The sequence below is a fragment of the Gymnoscopelus microlampas genome, assembly GCF_963454915.1.
Source record: "Gymnoscopelus microlampas genome assembly, chromosome: 2".
Taxonomy (NCBI): domain Eukaryota; kingdom Metazoa; phylum Chordata; class Actinopteri; order Myctophiformes; family Myctophidae; genus Gymnoscopelus; species Gymnoscopelus microlampas.
This window is the reverse complement of record NC_139939.1, coordinates 26820219-26842217: the sequence shown is the minus strand read 5'-3', so window position 1 is coordinate 26842217 and position 21999 is coordinate 26820219. Positions and strand designations below refer to the sequence as shown.

The 21999-nt window shown below is 39.4% G+C and overlaps 3 protein-coding genes across 5 annotated transcripts; 2 read left to right on the top strand and 1 right to left on the bottom strand.

Annotated features, from left to right (window-relative positions):
• The first annotated feature begins 86 nt into the window (after positions 1 to 86).
• Positions 87 to 5066, top strand: scpp1 (secretory calcium-binding phosphoprotein 1). 3 transcript variants are annotated; one of them, XM_084067885.1, is made up of 9 exons: positions 87 to 219; positions 945 to 999; positions 1430 to 1477; positions 1847 to 1900; positions 2103 to 2129; positions 2237 to 2278; positions 2507 to 2545; positions 2721 to 2780; positions 2959 to 5066. In XM_084067885.1, exons 2-9 carry the CDS (start codon positions 946 to 948, stop codon positions 3484 to 3486), a joined length of 852 nt encoding a protein of 283 aa, XP_083924011.1. In that variant the 5' UTR covers positions 87 to 219; position 945; the 3' UTR covers positions 3487 to 5066. The 3 variants fall into 3 exon arrangements, with proteins under 3 accessions (XP_083924011.1, XP_083924010.1, XP_083924012.1); XM_084067884.1 differs by having other exon boundaries at positions 2956 to 5066; XM_084067886.1 differs by lacking the exon at positions 1430 to 1477 and having other exon boundaries at positions 2956 to 5066.
• A 770-nt stretch (positions 5067 to 5836) lies between these two features.
• On the bottom strand, positions 5837 to 9221 carry aptx (aprataxin). Its single transcript, XM_084067879.1, has 7 exons — positions 9024 to 9221; positions 8797 to 8843; positions 8256 to 8528; positions 8065 to 8124; positions 7693 to 7919; positions 6593 to 6696; positions 5837 to 6507 (listed from the first exon to the last, which is right to left on the bottom strand). Exons 1-7 carry the CDS (start codon positions 9151 to 9153, stop codon positions 6353 to 6355), a joined length of 996 nt encoding a protein of 331 aa, XP_083924005.1. The 5' UTR covers positions 9154 to 9221; the 3' UTR covers positions 5837 to 6352.
• A 1550-nt stretch (positions 9222 to 10771) lies between these two features.
• On the top strand, positions 10772 to 21772 carry dnaja1 (DnaJ heat shock protein family (Hsp40) member A1). The gene is made up of 9 exons (XM_084067827.1): positions 10772 to 10883; positions 13041 to 13192; positions 13514 to 13709; positions 13892 to 13996; positions 14957 to 15184; positions 15317 to 15431; positions 19056 to 19171; positions 20228 to 20328; positions 20449 to 21772. The coding sequence occupies exons 2-9, from the start codon at positions 13061 to 13063 to the stop codon at positions 20683 to 20685; spliced, it is 1230 nt and encodes a 409-aa protein (XP_083923953.1). The 5' UTR covers positions 10772 to 10883; positions 13041 to 13060; the 3' UTR covers positions 20686 to 21772.
• The last annotated feature ends 227 nt before the right edge of the window (positions 21773 to 21999 follow it).

Sequence of the window (21999 nt, the reverse complement as noted above, 5' to 3'; positions counted from 1 at the left end):
TGGGGCTAGACCTCAGAGGAAATGATGCAACTGCCTTCATTAAGGTTAGATATATAGTCCTCTCTAGTTCCTACCACACATCCACAGATCCTGCCCTCATCGTCTCAGCAGCGAGCTTCTATGCATGGGATAGTATAGGAACATTGTACTCCAGTTTGCTGCAATACACTACACAAGGACACCTCACACTGTTCATATTCTACCTCTGCAGAAGAAAAGGTAATTGATCACTCATTGATTACTTGTAACACAATACTGCTTGTGCTTATACGTGTGTTATTAAAACATAATGCAATATGCAACATGCACTAAATTCTATATGGCATTATTCTGGTAGTTTTTCAAAAAATGCTATTGTTAAAGGTAGAGTAAGACATATTGTTTTGTCTTACAACTAGTGTTACATAGCTCTACTATCTGATAGTATAGTCATTGCTATGGAGTGTTTGTTTAGAAAAAGGAGTATCCCTGTCTGTCCAGCTCTTTAGTAAACAGAAAATGCATTTCCGTTAGGATACCAATTGTATCCAATCAGGAGAGAGAACTCACAGGATACAGATTAAGTAAGTGATATTGAAAGTGATGACACAAAGAAATATGCTGACAAAATTGGAACTGGAACACTATAACATTGAAGCTGATAAATGGGTACTCTTTCCTGATTGGCTGAAATTGGCAACCCACCTGAAAATGTATTATCTAGAGCTGGAGAGACGGGGAGACCTCTTTTACTGAGCAAACACTCCATAGCAATGATTACTCTCAGAATATGTACTTATAGTGTACCTTTTAACAATTTATTTTAACCAAAAAAATATCACTTATACCCTGGCCTACCTTTAACCTTGACATTGTTATTCATATTTATACTGTATATGCAAAATGTGTGTTACATATTTATTTATACAGGTACAATATTAACATGTTCTTATGTGTCATTACAGAATGAAAGTTGCTATAATAACATTCTGCCTGATTGGAGCAGTTTTTGCCAATCCAGTAAGTAAATTAAAATGGGAATTAAAATGTCTGCTTAAAACTATTAAATGCCAACAACACCATGAAATGTAACTGATGCAGCAACATTTCTATGAGGATTACACTGACTCTTCACTCAATAGCATGCCGTGATGGAGTCCTTTTATGATGTGACTGTCATGTTTGATTATGACCATATGTGTAAGAACCAGGCTGGAGTGTTGTTCAAATGCTTTTAGTATGACAACAGCTTTTACCATTGCTGCCTTAAAAATGCTCAAACAGCCAATAATAAAAACAATCAATTGTATCGACCATGAATATTTGTAGATCAAATCCATGTCAGAGAACACAACACAAGCCATCACTGAGCCTAAATCATTACATGATATCTTCATACTAGTTATAGTTTCCTCCCTTCTGACAATAGTCTCTCTTTCTTTTCTGACAGATCTTGTACAATGTAATTTTGGAACAAAACGGGCATGAAACAAACACGGTAAGTGTTTTGAGAAATACAATAATTGTATAGTTTTTTGAAGAGTGATTGTGCCGTTAGACAGTAGACAGTATGGAAACTGTAAACACAAATCATTTGGTTGCAATCAAGCTGTCTGCCACCTACACAGTCCTATTTAAGGAGAAATGCTGACTTTTGGAGTGGGAACACGTATGTGCACCAAACCTCAACCTAGCATTTGCATGTCTCTGACTTTGTTTACTACAAAGTCGATGCTTACAGAACAATAGACTGCCTGGGCAAGGGTTGACATGACTGGATTGTAAAATGGATGTGGTGGTTGTTTATGTTTCCAATTGCAGGGTATAATTAAGAGCACTATGGTTTATGTTGCCATTCTTTTTTCAGACGCTGAGTGTGTCTTCTTCGCAATCATCTGAAAGTGACACCTCAGAACTTCAGGTAGGATGCCACAACTACAAGTGTAAAAGTGTAACATGCATGCTGTGAGTTACCAGAACACTGGAATGTCCTTCGGCATCAATAAAGCATCTAATTATCTATCTAGGTAAAAGACAGTTTTGTGGTACATAGAAGATTTACAGAATATTTCTAGTATTTGTAGGGGTAATTTCATGGATGCCTATTCTTGTTTGTGTTGTAGAGTTCTGAAGAAAATACCTCAAACCAAGTAAGTGCATTTGGTTTCTCAATCACATGCTATCTCTGGAGATATTATGTGACACCTTGTATTCTAACAACGTGGTTGAGGTCTTATCAAATGTTTTTGTTTTGCAGAGTTCCAAGTCAGAATCCTTAGAGTCCACATCAGAGGATACGGTGGGTGATCATAATAGCAGCTCTGGCTACAATATTTTAAAAAGATTCCCCATTTTCTTTTTCTTTTCTTTTTTTAAAACACGTTGTGAGCTTGTAGATGCTAGATGTGCTATTTTTGCTATTTGTTTTTTTTTACAAAATATATAGGATTAAAGTGGTTAACTTCATTATTGAAAAATAACAACTTGTGTCATTTTCTAAAACTGTGTCTCTTCCTGCTCCAAACAGACCTCAGAGGAGATTGACAGCCAGTCACTTGAGGAGGGGGTAAGACTTTTCATCAAACCAATCACAAAAACAGCCATAGTGTGCAATTTATTTTCGATTATTGTTTATACCTTGATTATTGTTGGTTATTGTGTATGCCTATTTACCAACTTTTTAAATGTATAATAATCTTGATTTCAACTTACTGACTGTGATTCCCTCTCTATTTCCCCAGACGGACTCTCATGGTGAAACTAGAGATAACAGTCTGGGCAGTGAGGAGAATGTTCGAAGGGTGGGTATAGCACTCATATGGTTTAAAAACATACTATATTCAGGTGGTGTCATATGTGATCAGTACATAAAATAAATAGGGGAAAAAAACGTTAATGTAATTTAACACTGGTGGCAGCTAAAACAAGGTGTCATTTTTGTCCATGTTCATTTATGTCCAATATTCTACATTACAGCAGGGCTGGATTCATGTGTATGCGAATGTCATCAAGGTCCTGAGCACTGAGGACAACAGCAGCACAGAGATCCAGAGTCAGACAGTTCACCTGGAAAACAAGCCATCCCAGAAGCCTCCCTCTCACAACTCCTCCATCACTCTTGGAAGGGCAGGCAACACTCTAGCCGAGAGCAACAACACTCTGTCGTTGGTTGAGAGCCAGACCAAAGACAGTGGGGAAACCAGTGACAGTGCAGACAGCAGTGACTCTTCTGACATTACAGACACCACAAAGAGCAGTGAAAGTTCCAGTAGCGAAAGCAATGACACCAGTGAAACCAGCGAAGATACCAGCGAGAGTTCAGAGAGTAACGCCAGTGACAGTATAGAACTCAACCAGATCAAATCTAAAGACTGCTTGGAGGGTAGTGACAGCACTGCCTGTGAAAGTGAAGAATATTTTTTCCAGGGCATAGGAGATGATGGCCATCACCCAGCTGATCATCTCATGCCTGATGAAGACCATAGGGAATTAAGTTTACGGAGATGATATAATTAAATATTAATACAAAATGCAGCAACCTACTGTCTTACACCTACACTAGCCCCATCTGTGATCACACTCATTGCCTACTGTAGATTGGACAGCGGTGGGGCCGTGGGGAGGTGAGAGGTCACAGATGGCAGATGGGGCTACAGACACTTAGCCCTGAATCACAAGATGGTCATCTGTCATGACCGTCTTGAATGATCCTCAAAATAGTGTTTGTCCGTACATCTACATAAACGTTCAGAAGTGCTACCCCATGGCAATGGTTACAATTATGTACGGTTCCTTGGAAGTACCCTTATATTCTGTATTATTCAATAAAAAGCATTTTAATCCGATCGGTGGCCATTTTTTTCATATACTTTCAATTACGCGACCCTATCGGTTGGGAGGTGTATTGCGCACTGATACATTATAACTCTATGAGAAAATAGCCACCAATCGGATTAACATGCTTTTTATTGAACAAAGCGGAAAATACGGGTACTTCTAAGGAGCCGTACATAATTATGTACATAATTATAACATCCGTGGCCATGGAGTAAGCACTTTATATTTGAAATGTGAACGTTTATGTAGACATAGCTGTAGTATACAACCCTCGTAGACGTATTTATGATTCTGACGTTTTCAATCTACGGGAGTTGTAGGGTTCACGCCCCATGGAGACTTGGACTTTCTGCACTATGCCCCGCAAAGTACTCCAAACGTGTACAAATTGAAAATAAAGGTGTTTACCCCAAAGCCCCAAATGTTAACTACTTCTACGCGGTAGTAGTTTAATGTAATAATCCATATATTTCAATAAAGAAGTGTTTTAATGCCGTCTGTGGCCGATTCTGTCGGAAGTTCCCAATGGGCGGTAGTGACGGGTAGTGAGGGGGCGCATCCGGTGAAACCCGGAATTACACTAAATGTAAACAGGAAGTAAACGAGGGTGAAAAAATGGCGTTCGGCCACAGACGGCATTAAAACACTTCTTTATGGAAAGATATGGATTATTACATTAAACTACTACCGCGTAGAAGTAGTTAACATTTGGGGCTTTGGGGTAAGCACCTTTATTTTCAATTTGTACACGTTTGGAGTACTTTGCGAGGCATAGTGCAGACAGTCCAGGTCTCCATGGGGCGTGAACCCTACAACTCTCGTAGATTGAAAACGTCAGAATCATAAATACGTCTACGAGGGTTGTATACTACAGCTAATGTAGACGTACGGACCAAAAGGGAGAAAGTGCAAACACTATTTTGAAGATCATCCAAGACTGTCATATAATATATGACAGTCTTGTATCGAGGCTACACCTACCTACGCACACATACACCACACTACTGTACTTTCTGTCACAACCATGCTTTTATATAACCTCCCTCACAGCTTCAAGATGATACTCGGCCAGTGTTTTAACTACTTATTGCTCTTTGATTGTTGTTGATTCGGCTTAGTGCTCGTTCGTTGTGCAATGTGCATGTTTTCACTTTACGTTAACTGTGTGTTGTTGTTGTTGTTTTTTTTACTGTTGGTCTTGTTTGTAAGCTCCTTTTGATAAGTTAAATAAATAAGATGACTAGATTCTTAACGAATACTGTCTACTTTCATACACGTTTCTTTGAAATAAGAAAATAATGTCTATCGTGGACAGTCGGGCCGTTTAGCTCAGTTGGTTAGAGCGTGGTGCTAATAACGCCAAGGTCGCGGGTTCGATCCCCGTAATGGCCACTCGTTTTTTCCATCGCTGATAAAAAATATAATTGCAATGCTGTTCATTTAGTAATCTTGTTCTCGTGAGCACGTGCTGCAGAAGTATTTCTATACCAGGTTGTTTTTCATCCAAAATCTTTGCCCTGAAACATGACCATCGTCCATGGCTACCAATATATTTAATTCTTGTTCATGGAAAATACTTCCACTAGATGGCGACACTGACACAATAAAACAGAAACTGAGTGCAAAGTAATAGCAGTTGCTGAATTGAGTGTTTTAGGTTACACTTTAGTAGGCCTATTAGAAGAAGTTTATAGTCAGGATCGTCTGTGTATGTGTAGCCTATTACATGACCGGAATCACGGCATGTTGTATTTTCAACAGACAGTGTACTGTAGACCCTACCCATCAATGTCTAACCAATAATTTGAAACCCTTGCTAACACTATTAGAATTTTGGCCACTTCCCAGGACCAGGTCACATGTGCTTTCATATGAATATGCTGGTAGCAAGGACTTCCAGGGAATTATGCATCCCAAGAGTCTCAAAAAGGGGTTCAGCTAATTTCTTTCTTGGTGTAAAATTAGATATGTGTTGTTTATAGGCAGATCTGATAACAAGATTGTGGTGCATTCATTTGAATCAGGTCTCAAATATTTCTTTCCCTTTAATTTACTTTTTATTTAGAAATGAATTAGTCTTATAACAAAACAGACTTTTGAGAGTGGTAACTGTGTGTAAACTTTTCTTTTTTTTAAACAAAACAAGCCATTGTTAATTAGTAATAGTGTAAACATTCTCAACCATGTTTATATATAAAGAAAAAAAAGAAAACATTAACATCTTCAGCCATTAGCATGACATGCATAGTCATACCCATCACTGTCAAAATATGAAAATGAAAATACTAACTATGGTGAAATGTTTAGCCATCTGACTCTGGAACATTACAGCCTTTATACAGAAAATGCTGTATAAGTACAAAGGGGAGAAAATAAACATTAATGACACATCTGACTCTAAGGCAGACTCTTCATAGTTAAGGTGTGTGAATATCTGAGGCAAGGTATTTTGTTGATGTAAAGCCTTATTTATTATACTGTACTTAGTTGCGTGAAACCTGCCCACAACTAAGTATAACTCTCAGGCTTAACATTCTTACATAGGCAAGTGAGATTTCAGATGTTCCTTCAGACTAGGTATTGTGGGGAGTTCTTTGTGGCACATGTGACAGCGGAGAGGTAGTTTCAACGATTCACTGATCCCTTCTTTGACAGTGATCCTTCCATTTGTTTCCAGCATCACAATGACATCTGTGAATGAAATAACCAATGTAATTTTCATCTGCAAAACAGCAAACAACTAATTAAGAACAAAAGTTAAATAAAAATTCCACACCTTGAGAATCTATGAAATAGTCTGTTGTGAAGGAATTCCAGTGCTTCTTGTTCTTTAAACAAGGAGAGTCGAAGTCTTGGCTGATTACATGTAGGTGTACATGACTGTAAAGAATCATAAATAGGACATTATAGACCAATTATTTGTTTACCAACATTGAGACTGGATGCACAGGTGATTGTTTCATGCAATCAATTCACAACCTGTTGTTTCGGGGTGCGCTGGTTTCAGCACACCCCAACCCCCTCTTGTGTGTTGACTAGTGAGGCGCGTCCTAGCGAGACCTGACAGAATGGGTTGGACCATGCGTACACTGGTAAAATATATTGGCATTGTGTGTCGACTCGAGGATAGAGCATGCCAGGATTGTCCAGGTCTATTTGTTTGCACTACATGCACTGTAGTGCATGTTTGCATTGTGTGTATGTATGTATATCTCTCTCTCTCACACACACACACACACACACACACACACACACACACACACACACACACACAGTGTTTGCACAGTGGGTAAAGAGAAGTCCTGCGCGCTTCAGCCAGCAGAAGGTAGAAGGGCTTGCATCAGAGAAAATAATAATACCTGGGCACTTTCAGGAGAAACTACCCAAATATAATGGGTGATATAGGCTTTAGAATTTTTAGGGTATATTAATAAAACATGTGCAGACCAGTCGAGTGCTCCAGTACATTGTGTTTGTGTAGTCTCTCTGTGCCCAGTATTATTATTTTCTCTAGAGTTTGCACAGTGTTTGCATTACATGCACTGTAGTGCATGTTTGCATTGTGTGTTCTATCATTTGTTATATGCATTTGTTGTGGAATTTCTGTGGCCTATTGATGGAGACTTTTCTGTTGTTGCACAAAAGTCAACAAACAAAAACAAGTCAAATACATTTCTGATTGTTCTGGTGGGGTATATTTCTGGATTTGCAGATCAAAATGTAGTACAAGAGGTACTGTACCACTGCAATAACTCAGAACTGGTCATTCATTTTGATTCACAATTACAGCATTAAACTACATTTGAAATGAATGCAACAAGGACCAAAGAAGAGTTAACTTAACTATACTGTGCCACTCAAAAAATTAACCCTTACCTCATACTGGGGATGGCATGATAGCCTGTGCGGAATCGTAACACGCTGGCATCTGGGCACTGTTGAATCATTCTGTCAGAAATTTTCTGCATGTGCCTCAAAAGATCACAATGCTCGCTTCGCACAGCTTTGAGACTTGGAATGGACTCCCAGGGGAGGACCAGCCAGTGGTAGCGGGCTTTGGGGTATTTGTCTTTTATCACCACAATTCTTTCATCTTTAAAAACCTAAAAGGTAGGAATGGCAATTCATTTAGCCATAATTTCAAGAAGAAAGTCAAGAATAGAAAAGTCTGTACCATCTTGTGATAAATTTGGTTACTTTTTCCACATTTGGGACTCTATACCAATCAGGCTTAAACAGAAACACTACCTGCATTTCAGGGTCTTGCATTGAGGCCTTCAGACCCTGACTCCAATGTCCAGATGTTTCCTGCAATACATGCAAATCGAGACATTATTTTATTTGTAATATTATATACACAATACACTATTCATTCTAGTCCTTGACTGTAGTCACATCACAACAAAAAGTATCCAATCTTCATGGTGAGTTTGGCTTACATTGGCTGCAGATCCTTTATGGCTGGCTGAAGAGACAGTTATTTCTTGTCTAGCCATTTTATGACTTGGTTCCTCTCTATGATGCTCTCCCTTCTCTGCAACAGGCTCACGTGGTCTTTTGATGTGCTGGCCACCTCCAGTAGGGTCCTCTTTGAATTGTACAGTGTATGGGTACTGCTGATAGACAACGTGGAGCTGCTGGCCAGGCTTCATTCTCAACTCCTTATCTTTACCCACCACCTCAGAGTCTACAGAGGTAGGGTTTGACCCCAGCTTTGAAATAAGAAGGTAAACATGGTAAATAACTGATGCAGGCCTTTCCATTTGTCAATAAGGTGAACAGGTGCTTGCATTATGGACAGTTGCGTGAGTACAGATAAAATGGCTAAAAAGCAAGAAAATAAAAAATAATTTCAACTTTACACCTGACCACACACCAAATCAACAATATTACATAGAAGTCGCCATTATTCTCACTTAAACTTTGGTATTCTTGGTGTGAGAACACTGTGGTAGTTTCAGTCATATGTGTCATTCTTACCTGTTTAACTCTGACATACCCCTTGTTGCAATCTGCTTTCAACTCAACTAGTAGAGAAGGGATAACATTTGCACATGTTAACTACATTTAGTTTTAGCCTGTTTGTTTATTTTACAACTAGCAATTGCTGTATTTTACTATTAGCGTTACGGTTTACTTGCAAACAAAGCAGCAGCTAACTAATCTAATAAGTAGCCATAGTCATTCGAGCAGAAGAAGCACAGTACCTTGTTGTCTAGAGCATTTCTTGTCTTTAATAGTAGTCTCTGGACCCCGGCCCAAGACCACTGCTTTAAGATGTGGAAGTGGAATGGGTTTATGATTTCCTTCCTTGCTGACAAGCCAACAAACAGGCATGTTTTCATCCTTTACTTGACCATACAGTGATATCACACACAATCTACTGCTGACACGTTTAGTTTGTTGCCGCTTGCTGGCGCGTGAAGTAAACGTCATTGACTTGCGCGCAAGGTCAGAATGAAAGGATTCGTCAGTGACGTCATCGTCATCAAGACTCACGCAAAGAAGTCAAGTAATGCCATTACTTGACTTCTTTGCGTGAGTAATGGTCAGATTTTTATGTCAGATTGCAAAGCATTCCAAAAACCAAGGATTGCGTCGTGTATAAATTATGAGCCGGTTGCCGTATAGGCCTACTCCAGTACCCCAATGGAAACAAGCCATTAGCCATATATTGCTTTCTTGGGTTTTAATCCTTTTAGCAGACCTGTTCTTTCTGTGATTTCTTTTTTTGCAAACTGTTAATAACGTATTCAATCAATCAATCAATCAATTCATCAGTGGTTCTCAAGGAGTCTGACCCCCAATTGGCCCAACTGAATATAGCTATATTTGGCTGCGGACCCCCGGGCCCTATCTGAGAAGATTTTGTCAGAAACCCCAGGCACAAAGGGTTATTAAAAAAATGATTGAAATATATTCCAAATGTTTCACATTTTTCAAGATTTGTTTTGGAAAATAGCCGATCACCAAGCTCAACTTGGATGTACTTGGATGGGTTAAAGTGGTTTAACTGATATTGATTGATTGAACATTTTATTAGGCAGAAATGTAAAAACAGCACAAGCACAGTTAAAACACTCTGTCTAAAAGGTCCGTCCAAAAAGTCCTTGTGGTCTTGTTTCCATTGAGGTCCTTAATAATGATAACTACTTTTGCCAACAGGGCCCTGTTGGATCCGCCTCAAGGCTAGGGCAGTGGTTCTCAACCTTTTCAGGCCGTGAAACCCCCAATATAATCATATTTGAACTGGGCACCCCCCACCCTGACAAGGACTTAGAATGTAGGGTAGGCATTCAATTTCGTTTGACTCGGTTCAACTGGGTACCCCCCACCCTGACAAGGACTTAGAATGTAGGGTAGGCATTCAATTTCGTTTGAGTCTCTACACCTATGCCCTCTTTGCCAAAAATAGCCAATCTACAAGCCCACAACGAGCTTGTAGATCTGCTATTTTTGGCTAAAGTTCTCCTCAGAAAAGGGATGCTAGGGTTCAAGTGGTTAATGTAAAAAATATATAAATAGCCTATATATCACACAAAGATTTGGCGGACCCCTGTAGTAACTCTGAAGACCCCCTAGGGGTCCTGCACCCCCTGTTGAAGACCCCTGCTATAGTTGGTTGATTACTTTGGATTACTGGACTTTGGATACTTTGGTCTTTTTCTTTTCTTTCTTCCTTCCTTTTTTTTATATTAAAAAGGTCTTAAAAGTCCTTAAATTGTCACTTCACTGTCATCTGTGGACTCACCCCCCCCAAAAAAGAAATCATGTGGGGACCCCCCTAGGTTCCCGACCCCCAGTTTGGGAACCATTGCCCTGGGCCTAGGGGGTCCCCGGGCCCAACTTTGAGAAACACGAGTCCGGCGCCCGTCATTCCTCTAAATGACGTCGGTGTCTTGTCCTTTTTTCTGTGTTCTCGTTTCTAGTCAGTCGGAGTCACAAAGTTCGAAGGTTGAGACACAGGCGACAGAAGGTGAGCTGAGCGTACAGAGTGCATCATCTGTGACTGAACTCCTGGCCTTTTCTCTTAACTTCTCCACATTGGAAATCCTTTATTTGAACAGGTATGAATTCACCGACACCTATCTATAACTGTATTATGTAAATAGTATGATGTTGGTGTAGTTTAACTTGAGGGTTCAACTTGGTTTAGCCCCGAACTATACGTTATTATTAGGCCTGGTGAACAGCGTTAGTTGGCCTAGCTTAGCATGGTGCTAACAGTGCCTTATGCTAGTCTGTTGTTATGCTAACAGCAGTGGTTTGGTTTTCAACCCTTTTCATATCACGCCATCACGGTCCATTATTTATTGGGCATTTGAGCCGCGGACCACCATTTGATGAGATTTAGACTCTCGGACCTAAGACTATAGAATATTTTGTTATCGTTGGATGAGATGTTGTCCTCAATTCCATGTTGTATTAATGTTGGTGGCAGGAGAGATGACAGGCACACGTTGATCAAAAGGAATGTAATCCTATTACATTACCTAATTGTGTAGACTTAGCAGTAGTATTTCAGATGTTTAACAATGTAACCATTGAGAGCGTAAAATGAAACCAAATGGACCCGCAATTGGTTTGGTTTCATTTTTACGCTCTCACGAGTTAAAGTTCTATTAAGGGTCCATTTGGTTACCAACTCTCCATCATTTAGCTGGGGACCACCTGGAATCCCTTTCAAGACCACTGGTTGAGAATAGAATAGAATAGAATAGAATAGAATAGGCTTTTATCCACCACTGCTAACAGTCTTCAGTGTTGTGTTTACTTAAAGTGTCTCTAGAACACACTGCTTGACCTACCCGTGAGAAACAGTCATTGTAGCTATAATAATAATAATACAACGATTCTGTTGTGGCATCGACCGTTGTTCTTTTTAGCATGACACTTTGGAGAACGTATGCTAGTCCTTCATGTACATCTGCTCACGGGATGTTTAGAGTTTGCTTGGCCTTGTTTAGCCTTGGATCAAGACTATCATAGATGTATTTGATCGAGTCTAACTTTTGCTTTCGTATCTATGATGGATAAGAAAGTAAAAGTCATACTCGGTCAAATGCATATATGATAGTATTTCTTGATCCAAGGCTACTTTGCCTTAGTTGATTGATTTGAATATTTTATTAGACAGAAATGCAAACAGCAGAGTACAGTCAAACACTTAGTCTAAAAGGATAACTCAAAAAAGTCCAGTGAACTTGTTTCCATTGAGGTCCTAGTTCAAACTATGTTGAATGGAGGGTATAATTGGTGAACTACTGACATGATCATGTCAGTAGTCCACCAATAATACCACTACCCAGCTGTTTTATTGAAGTGTGACACAGCATTAGGAAAGGGGTGGCTAGAATAAACACTGTGGGAATTACACCACAAAACACATACAGTACATATTTAGAACTTTAAAAAGTCTATAAGTAGCCTTGGGAGGAAAGGAGTTTGTGATTTAAAAAATCCTGTGTGTTAACCCATTTAGACCTGAGGCCGATTCTAAAATGCCTTCTAAATCCTGACCTAAGTTTTCTGAAAAACTTCAAATATTTATTCAAAAATTACAACAAATGTTGCTATATACTGTACATAGCAACAAGAACCCCAAAAGGGGTTCCCGTCCTGAAATATATAGTTACAAATAGGGGTTCCCACCCAAAATGGGTTAATTTAACTCTGTGTAAATGGAACATATGGTCCCGTCATCGCTCTTATTTTTCTCCTGTTCAAATCTCCTGACAATAGAAATCATTGTAACTGGAGGAAACGATTGGATGTAGGACCAGTGTGTCTTCAAGGTTCACTTTATTTGTCCCATGGGAGAACTTTGAGTAAAAGTCAATGCTGCAGTACATAGATACAGACTGAGACATAGACAGTGTCTTGACAGTACGGGGTCCAGACCTCGGCATGTGTGTTATCAGCAGGGCCGGTTAATCAATTTAATCTGACATGTTTCGGTGGATAAAGTGTTAGTCCTAGGACACACAATAAGTCCTAGACCAATTATTGTTATTAGTAAATGCCTGTGTTATACTGTCCTCAAGTGTTCATTAATTTGTTTGCAACTCAGAGATTGTACAAATATAATATAGGTGCATTTAGTTAAATGAACATTGAGAATTGTGTTGTGTTCTGGAATGTGTTTTATAGCCTAAGCCTTTATAGCCTAAAATACAATTGTTTCCCGTTTGATTAAATTGTTTTGTTTTTATTTACTCTCTCAGGTTAATCCTCCAAGAAAACCATGGTTAAGGAAACAGGGTTTTATGATGTGTTGGGTGTGAAGCCTAGTGTCACACCCGATGAGCTGAAAAAGTCCTATCGAAAACTGGCCTTGAAATACCACCCTGACAAGAATCCTACAGAGGGCGAGAGGGTAATTTGTTATTTATTACCATAAGTTGACATTTATGCCGAACACGTATGCTCTACACACAACTCTAAATACTTTACTCTGTCAATTTGGAAGAATAATTCTTGAAATTTTATCCAGAATGGAATAAAAATTGCATACCTTTTTTGTTTGTAAGCAAGTAGGAGTACAAAGTGAACAGTACTATTCATGAATGTATTGTTTACATTTTGTTACACAAAAAGTCAAGGTATATTCTTTCTGAGAGACTAGATGTTTCCATGGCAGTTTTTCCATGAGTTATATTTTGTGAACACAAATATTTTTTTATTTATTTCTGTGCAGTTCAAGCAGATATCTCAAGCATATGAGGTATTGTCAGACGCGCAGAAGAGAAAAGTGTATGACCGAGGAGGCGAGAAGGCAATAAAGGAAGGTGGAACTAGTGGTGGTGGCGGGGGCTGTGGTGGGAGTTTTGCATCGCCCATGGACATCTTTGACATGTTTTTTGGAGGAGGTGGCCAAAGAGCTAAGCTAAGAGGTATGCTAGGTCTCGCTTGGTCTAAATCATAGTATGAATCAAAAATGTACAACGCGTTGTTGTTGATAGTGTGTTTGAGATGCAACCATGTTAACCCTATCTTGAGAGTTGCATTGTTTTAGCATATTTTCTTAGAATTGTCTTCTGTAGAATTGAATTCTAATGTTCTTTTCCATTTCCAGGAAAGAATATTGTTCATCAGCTTTCAGTGTCTTTGGATGATCTTTATAATGGAGCTACAAGAAAACTTTCTGTCCAGAAGAATACGCTTTGTGAAAAATGTGATGGTAAGTCATATCCTATACCAGTGGTCCTCAAAGTGGGGTGCAGGGATCCTTGAGGGGGTTCCACGGGCTACCAAGTAATGAGGAACCGTTTAATTTCACACTTATTTCACTGGCTAGAAGTTTGCCCAATGACAAAATGAACATTCAGCTCATAGGTTTCACACTCCACTGTTATCTCCCCAACCGACTGTATAGACAGTTGTAGAATTCTGTACTAAATCTAAACCAACAACCCCCCTTATGGGGGTTTCTGTCACTACATCCTTTCAAATGGGGACCTAATGCATTCAATTTGGGGTCCTTGGCATGAAAATGTTTGAGAACCACAGTCCTATACAATCTTATTTTCATGTGGAAATGTTCTTTGTAGGGCTGTCAAATAAATAATCAAACCTCTAATAATCATCGATGCACAATCGATTGTAAAACAATCAAATCTGATTAGTAGTATAAGTAGCCATAGTAGCGCACGCTGACAGTCTTTGATACACCGCTGTGTAATCTGCTGTACGTTAAGTGCATGCATGGCCATGGCAGCCTCTCGACCATCTACACAAGCCAAAACACACTCTACATTCATGACCGAAAAACAGTGGCATGTTCCTGGCTATTCAAGCGACATGATTAGTCTGGTGTGAATGCACCTTAAAAAAAGATTAATTGACTTTGGATAGGTAGGCAACTACAAACTATTGGCAGTGTGACCCATTATTTTACCATGCTGAAGTTCTACTTGAATGTTGGCAGACATTAAATAAATATTAGTTAATGTTTTCCTTTTGTACGCTTGAGCCTCACAATCCCTCTTGTGTAAACAACTGTACTGAGCAGTTCTGACTTAAAATTGTTCCATTGATCCAAGCAGAAACACAATCATCGGTTGATTGATTCTTGAATATTAAAATAAACATGCTCTGAAAATGCACACGGCCCACCAGCATTTCTTTTTTCCTTTGTTAGGTCGTGGGAGTCGGAAGGGAGCTGCAGAGATGTGCATGCCCTGCCAAGGTACAGGTGTGCAGGTTCGCTGGCACCAGATTACAGCAGGAATGGCTCAGCAGGTGAGCACTGTGTGTCATAGCTGCCAGGGCCAAGGACAGCGCATTAGCCACAAGGACCGTTGTAAAGGCTGCGGTGGAGCCAAAATTCTGCGACGTAACAAAATCTTGGAGGTCCACATTGAACAAGGTGGGAGTGTTGGAATTAATGTTTATTTTGTGCTGCTTAAACAATTTACAGACCACATGTTTGTATAATACTGCATCATCTTAGAGGTAACAGAAAAACAACATATTTGGCATATTGACTTGATTTGCACAGGAATGAGAGATGGCCAGAAAATAGTTTTCCATGGTGAAGGAGACCAAGAACCAGGACTGGAACCTGGCGATATTATCATTGTCCTGGACCAAAGAGAACATCCATGTTTCACCAGGTAACATTAGGACCAAACATCTTCAATTACAGTCATAATGTATTGTAATAGATTTTTCAACTGCATTTTCTCAATCCTTGAAGTGTGTATTTTAAGATTATAACAGGTACCACGCTCAAATAATGTCTAATAACTTCAGTAAAATGTGTATTATTAAAATTAAATCATATCTTGGCTCCATTTCAATATAGCAAAAAAATGGCAAAACGATTACATCTATATATTTGTCTTTTTTACTAATACTTGATAGTTTGTTTAGTGTGTGTGTGTGTGTGTGTGTGTGTGTGTGTGTGTGTGTGTGTGTGTGTGTGTGTGTGTGTGTGTGTGTGTGTGTGTGTGTGTGTGTGTGTGTGTGTGTGTGTGTGTGTGTGTGTGTGTGTGTGTGTGTGTGTGTGTGTGTGTGTGTGTGTGTGTGTGTGTGTGTGTGTGTGTGTGTGTGTGCGCGCGTGCGTGCACACTGCATTCCCAGTAGGCTATGAAGGCTTATGTTTTGGCTCCTAGAATTTCCAAGAGAGAACTTTCAACTATCAGGCTCAAGGTTTGGTCCAGGAGGCAGACACCCTAAGTTTAAGAGCAGGCTTAAAACTTTCTTTCCATTTGGGGAACAATAGCACCATCATCACCGCGCAAGCCAGTGCGGTGCCATGTTTGATTACCTCATTAACAAATGACCTGACCTGCCTGGTGAAACATGTTTCCAATTTAGGCATTTAGCAGATTCTCTTAATTTTTCCGAAATTTAAATAAACTAATAGTGAAGATAGCAGTTCTGTTATGCATTGTGAGTTTGTAGATCTTCTATTTTCTTTTCTTTTTTAAATGGGGCTTAAGTGTCGAAATGTCTCTGAGCAAGACACGTGAGTAAGACGCGTAACCCCTAACTGCTCCCCCCTCCGTGCTCCTCTGTGGGCAGCACAAAAAGGTATGGAATGCCCTTCCACAGGTTTTGAGAGCTGCAGGACATTTTTAAGAATCACTTAAAAACACTACTGTTTAAACAAGCATTTGTGGAATGTCTTAGATGTTTAGTTTTTTGATGTTTTTGTTTTTAATCATTTCGTGCTGTCTTTATTTCTTTATTTTTTTATATGTAAAGGACTTTGTGAGTTCTCTCTGTGAGAAGTGCCATACAAATGTACATACATACTTCACCACACTACACATTCATAAGAGGTGTTGAACATGTTTCACCAGGCAGGTCATGTCATTTGTTAATGAGGTATTGGTAATCAAACGTGGCACTGCACTGGCTATGACGACATTAGAGCTATGGATCACGATGGTACTGTTGTTCCCCAAATGGAAGGAACGTTTTAAGGCTGCTCTTAAACTTAGGGTGTCTGCCACCTGGACCAAACCTCGACAACCTTTTTTCAGCCTCCCAAGGATTATGAGAAAATAGTAGGCAAGAAAACAAACCACAAATATTTAGATAAAAGAGGAATTTAGATCTGAACATTTTCTGTCATTTTATGACAGAAAATGAGGCAAAGTAGGATTGAATCTTAATAATACCAATTTTAATGAATTCCTTCAGTGGAAAATGTGTTCATTTGTATGTTGTATACTTCCAAAGATTGTCTATATGCTATCGTTTCCATTTGAGGGTTTGGGTTGAGGATATGTGTAATAAAGGGTTCAAATGAACCCCATGGGCCGACTGCTGGCCTAGCGGTCCAGGCGCATACCACATATCATACTATAATTCTAGTAACCTCTGTATGTCCGTCTGACTGTAGTGGTGAGTGTAGTGGTGTCACTACCCGGTTCTCCTCACTGGCTGGAGAAATTGCTCTGATTTTGCACACAGCTTGCTCTGATTTTGCACACAGCCATTGACCATTACCATCTGAACTTAACACTTGGGGTGCCAGAGGTTTATAAAAAAAATGTACGTTGAGTGCCAGGATTTTTAACCATTTTTTAGGAGCCGAGATACAGGCTTTTGAAGTCATAAGTTAACCAGGAAGTGGATTGTAGTCTAAATCTTCAAAAAATATTTTTTTTCAAAAACCGTATATATACGGTTTTGGCACTCCATGGTTGTATTCCCAAAACCGTATATATACGGTTTTGGCACCCAATGTGTTAACTGTGAAGCCCGTTTTTCAATTTCATCAAATCTCAGCTTCTTATTAGCGTTTATGTGTCAAACAATGTCGCCTCCCGGGTTGCCAGATCATGTGCGCATATCCCCCCACGGATGCGTCGACCGGGTATGGTCTAGTGCTGATAATCCAGCTTGACAGCGTGTCGCAGGTTCGGCTCCCGATCCCGATGACCTTTGCTGTGTGTCACCCCCATCTCTCTCCCCATTTCCTGTCAGCCCACTATCTTATCAATAAAGGCAGAAAAAGCCCCAACAACATCTTTTAAAAAAAATAATGAACCCCCTGGGACATTATTTCAGCCTGTTACCTGGAAAAATCTTAAAATACACACTTCAAGGATTAAGAAAAAATAGGTGGCGAGAAAAAAATCACCTTATGCGCGTAGACCCCACTTTCCATCTAGATTAAGTTGCAAGAGAAAGTTATGATACGCTATGATTGCATTTAACTTCAATTGGTAACATGCAGTATTTTAATGAGTTTTCTATGGTAGTAAATTGATATTTTCAGTTTCTTACCCAGTGTTATGAGCAACATCTTATTTATTCAATATGTCAAGTCCAAACCTCTAGCAAAAGGTACTCTTGGGACATGACCACAAAGGATGCATTTTAGCAGAAGAGGTGTCTTTTTGTAATTTATATCAGAAGCTTTTAGCCTGCTGCTTTTGCATAGCTGGTTGCTCTATGCAACTTGCATTTGTGAGTCCTGAATTAAGAAAAAACAGACATGGTCTAATAACGGCTGGCTCCCATGTAGATCTCGGACCTCATCTGGCCAGTCAATGACGTCATTCGTCTGACATATTTATGCCTTAAGACTCCATATTTGGCCAAGTTTTCAGCCCAATCCACCGCTTTTCGATTCCAAATGACATGTGAACGTTGAAAAATGCATGGAAATACGTTCTTGGCCTACTAGCAGCATGCACAAGGAATTTGGTGCTGATCAGTCCAGCTGTTTGCGATATTAGCCCTAGACAAACACTGAGAGACCGAACCATTAGGGACTTCTTGCCTCCTACTGAGTCGTGGCATAAAAATAAATTCAAAGCGGTGAAGCACCCCACGTCATTGCCGTTTTTACAGTATGGCTCTATAGGAGTGCAGCCACCTAGGCTAATCTCGCAAACCACTGGACTGGATCAGGCTGAAACATGGCCCAAATATGCATTCAAACATCCTAGACCTACTGTAGATGACTGAGCTCCACATGGAAGCCTCAAGCCACACTGTTATTAAACCCTGCCTTGATTCCTACTATCCGATTGGTTGAGAGACTAGAGTAACGTATAGTATAGTGGTAGCATTAGCAGCACAAATAAATGTTAACTAGCTCAAATTGATTGACATGTGATTCTGCGGTTGCCATGCAACAACGAGGTGAATACGTACCCAGCTGCGGTGTACACTGTACCAAAAAATCACTGTGGTGCCGGTTGCATTTTGCAGCCTGCATAATGCATCAGGTGATTTTTGCCCTTGTTTAACTCTGGCCGTCTTGTTGCCACCAGGCAAGGAGAGAATCTATTCATGACCATGGAGTTGCAGCTGGTTGAGTCTTTGTGTGGTTTCCAGAAGGCTGTTCCCACACTGGACAATAGAACCCTCCTTATCACATCCCATCCAGGTAAACCAGTCTGTCTGGAAGCCCTATACATTCAATTCAATTTTGTTATTTTCCTTTTGAGCTGACAATCTTATGGCTGACACTCGTATCCTAATTTTACACTTGGAAAATTGGCAGGTGTACTTTGTGGGATTTGATTAGTGGGTTAAGAGGGTAAAGGAACATTGGTCTCAAAATGTGGTCATAATGCAAAAAGCATAAATTGCACAGTTTAGTGTGAACATTTTGATGTATCGTATATATCTAGTCCAACATCTTTGGGCGTAGTGAGTTTACAAACATTTGTCAAAATTCTTAGGATTTCATCTGGCTCCACTGTAGCTAAATGGCATTTCCCCATTTAAACTAATGGGATTTCCTTGGCGATTAAAAGTTTAATATCTCAAAAAGTACAAAAGAAGTTTCTATCTAGAAGTATGAAGGACTTGTTAGTTGCCAAAAAATGTGCAGAATAAATAAATAAATAATAGTGAGAATAACTTAAGTGTGCTCGCCCACAATAATTGTTAAAGTGCAGCCACAAGTTGGTAAAATTATGAAAGCAGTACAGTAAGAGTACAACAGCAGTGCAACATCAACTGAAAAACCCAAATATCATCTGATAAATTACATGGTATCAGATAATCATAGACTGACATACTTGCAATTGCCAGCATTTTAGGCAGTATCGGCGGCTTTCCCCATACTGGTATCGGTATCGGAACAACTCTTAATTGTTATTGTGAAGCAGTTTTTATTATAGTATTAAGTATTTCAAAAGATATGCTTAATACTAGACTGGTAGCGAAAGGGCTTTGGTGAGACTACAAGTGGAGGGTGGAGTTCCCTTATGTGTCTGTCCTTATTGTGCACACTGCCAGTAGGCCAAGGAAGACAATATCTGAATATTTTATTATATCTTGTGATATTTATTGTGAATGTTTTTCACATTTTGTGAATTCATAATATCAGATCCACAATACATAACGATAATAACCAGTGGTCATTATCTAGGTATAATAGGCCTATGGCAATGTCTCTTTAATTGAGAAACTGAAACCATTTTGTTTCCTAAAGGGCAATTAATCAAGCCTGGAGACAAGAAGTGTGTCCCGGATGAAGGGATGCCCATGCACCGCAGGACATTTGAGAAGGGACGTCTTATCGTTGAGTTTAAGGTATGGCTTGTACTTTTCTTCGTTTCCTCGCACAAACAAAATGTTCTGTTGACATAATACATCAAAATGTGCACCATTATGCCATTATCCTATTTAACTTATGTTTGGTTATAACCCCAGGTGGTGTTTCCACAAGCCAATTTCCTCCCCAAGCACAAGCTGAAAGACTTGGAGAGGTACCTTCCAGAAAAGTTGGAGGCAGATCAGCCAGAGAGCATGGATGATGACCTCTACATCTATTCCGAACTAGAGGACTGTGATTTTGAAAAGAGAAAAAGACACCACCGCAACTACACAACCACTATGGAAGAAGATGACTTTGCCACTGCCGGTGGTGTCCAGTGCCAAACGTCTTAAACGGAACCCGGCCTATTGCTTTTTTCCCTAACCTTGATCCCCAATCTTTGTATCAATGCACCCTTTTGACAGTTTTGTGCACTTTTTCTTTCTTTCAATTATTTTAAAATGTTAATTTCTAATCTTGTGGTCTTATAAGTTGGATATATGGGACTGTGATTGAAGCAAGTTCTACCTGGTTGTTTGTGTTGTACTGTTATTGTTTGTGGACTGAAAGGATCCTGTTAAAGTTCCTGCACAGGGATTTAGATTTACTCATGGGACTCATTGAAATATGTTTGTTGCGTTAACTCTATATTAGATTTCTTTCTTCTTTTTTTGTTCTTTTCATCAACTAGCTCAAGGACCACTGATTTTGTGGCTTTCAGAGAGTAATGTTTGCCTAATCAAACACTGTTTCAGACATTTACCTTTTTTAAATGATGCCATAAAAAGCTGTTTGACTGAGTGAGCCCGAAATCCGGTCTAGATGAGGACAAATGGCTCATTTCATTATTCACTAAGATAGTGACAGACTGTGTTCAGTGCCGGGTGTATTTTATGTGCAGAGTGACTGAACATAAGGGCTATATCTAAATAATGGCACATGTGAAAAAAAGATGTGATGACAGTTAATTCATTCCAAGCTACTTGAGATTATTTTGTTCAAAGTAATTTACTTGTATGTAACATTTTGACCTTAGAGAAATCACGGCCATGTATGACTGTATTAATGTCTTGCATAGCTAACGGTACATACACAATATGCTTTGTTATATTGCCTTATTCAGATTTGGAAGATATTCTAAATAAACATGGGAGGTTGAGAATTGTTGCAGAGCCACAATGCAATCATACAATTGAAGAATTACAGTAGGCTTATCTGTTTTTTGTCAAAACTTGCAGTAGCCTTGCTATTTGTCTTTCATAAGGCACTATTTTCAAAGAATTTACAGATCTATGTGCTTATTGGTGACTGGATCTGGTTACTGCCTTGAACATTTTTCCCTCCAGTTTACCGATGTACTGGTATGTTTGCTGTTTGCCATATTTTGCCCCAGTTGACTATAAATATGATTAAATCACAGTATGCATGTTACAAAAACTACACATGTTATAACAATATTACTTTACAGCCAATATGTTTGGCTTTGGGAGCCACATCTGGGATAAAACAAAACAAATCTGATGTAGCTTCTTAACCTTGGTTAATTAATCTGGTTGGAAAAACAAAAACCTTACTGCGCAGACAGTACCTCAATAGCATAACGGCTTATCCATAACATAACTCAAGAGCTGCTCATGGTTCAGTTTTGTTTGTTCAATTAACATTTG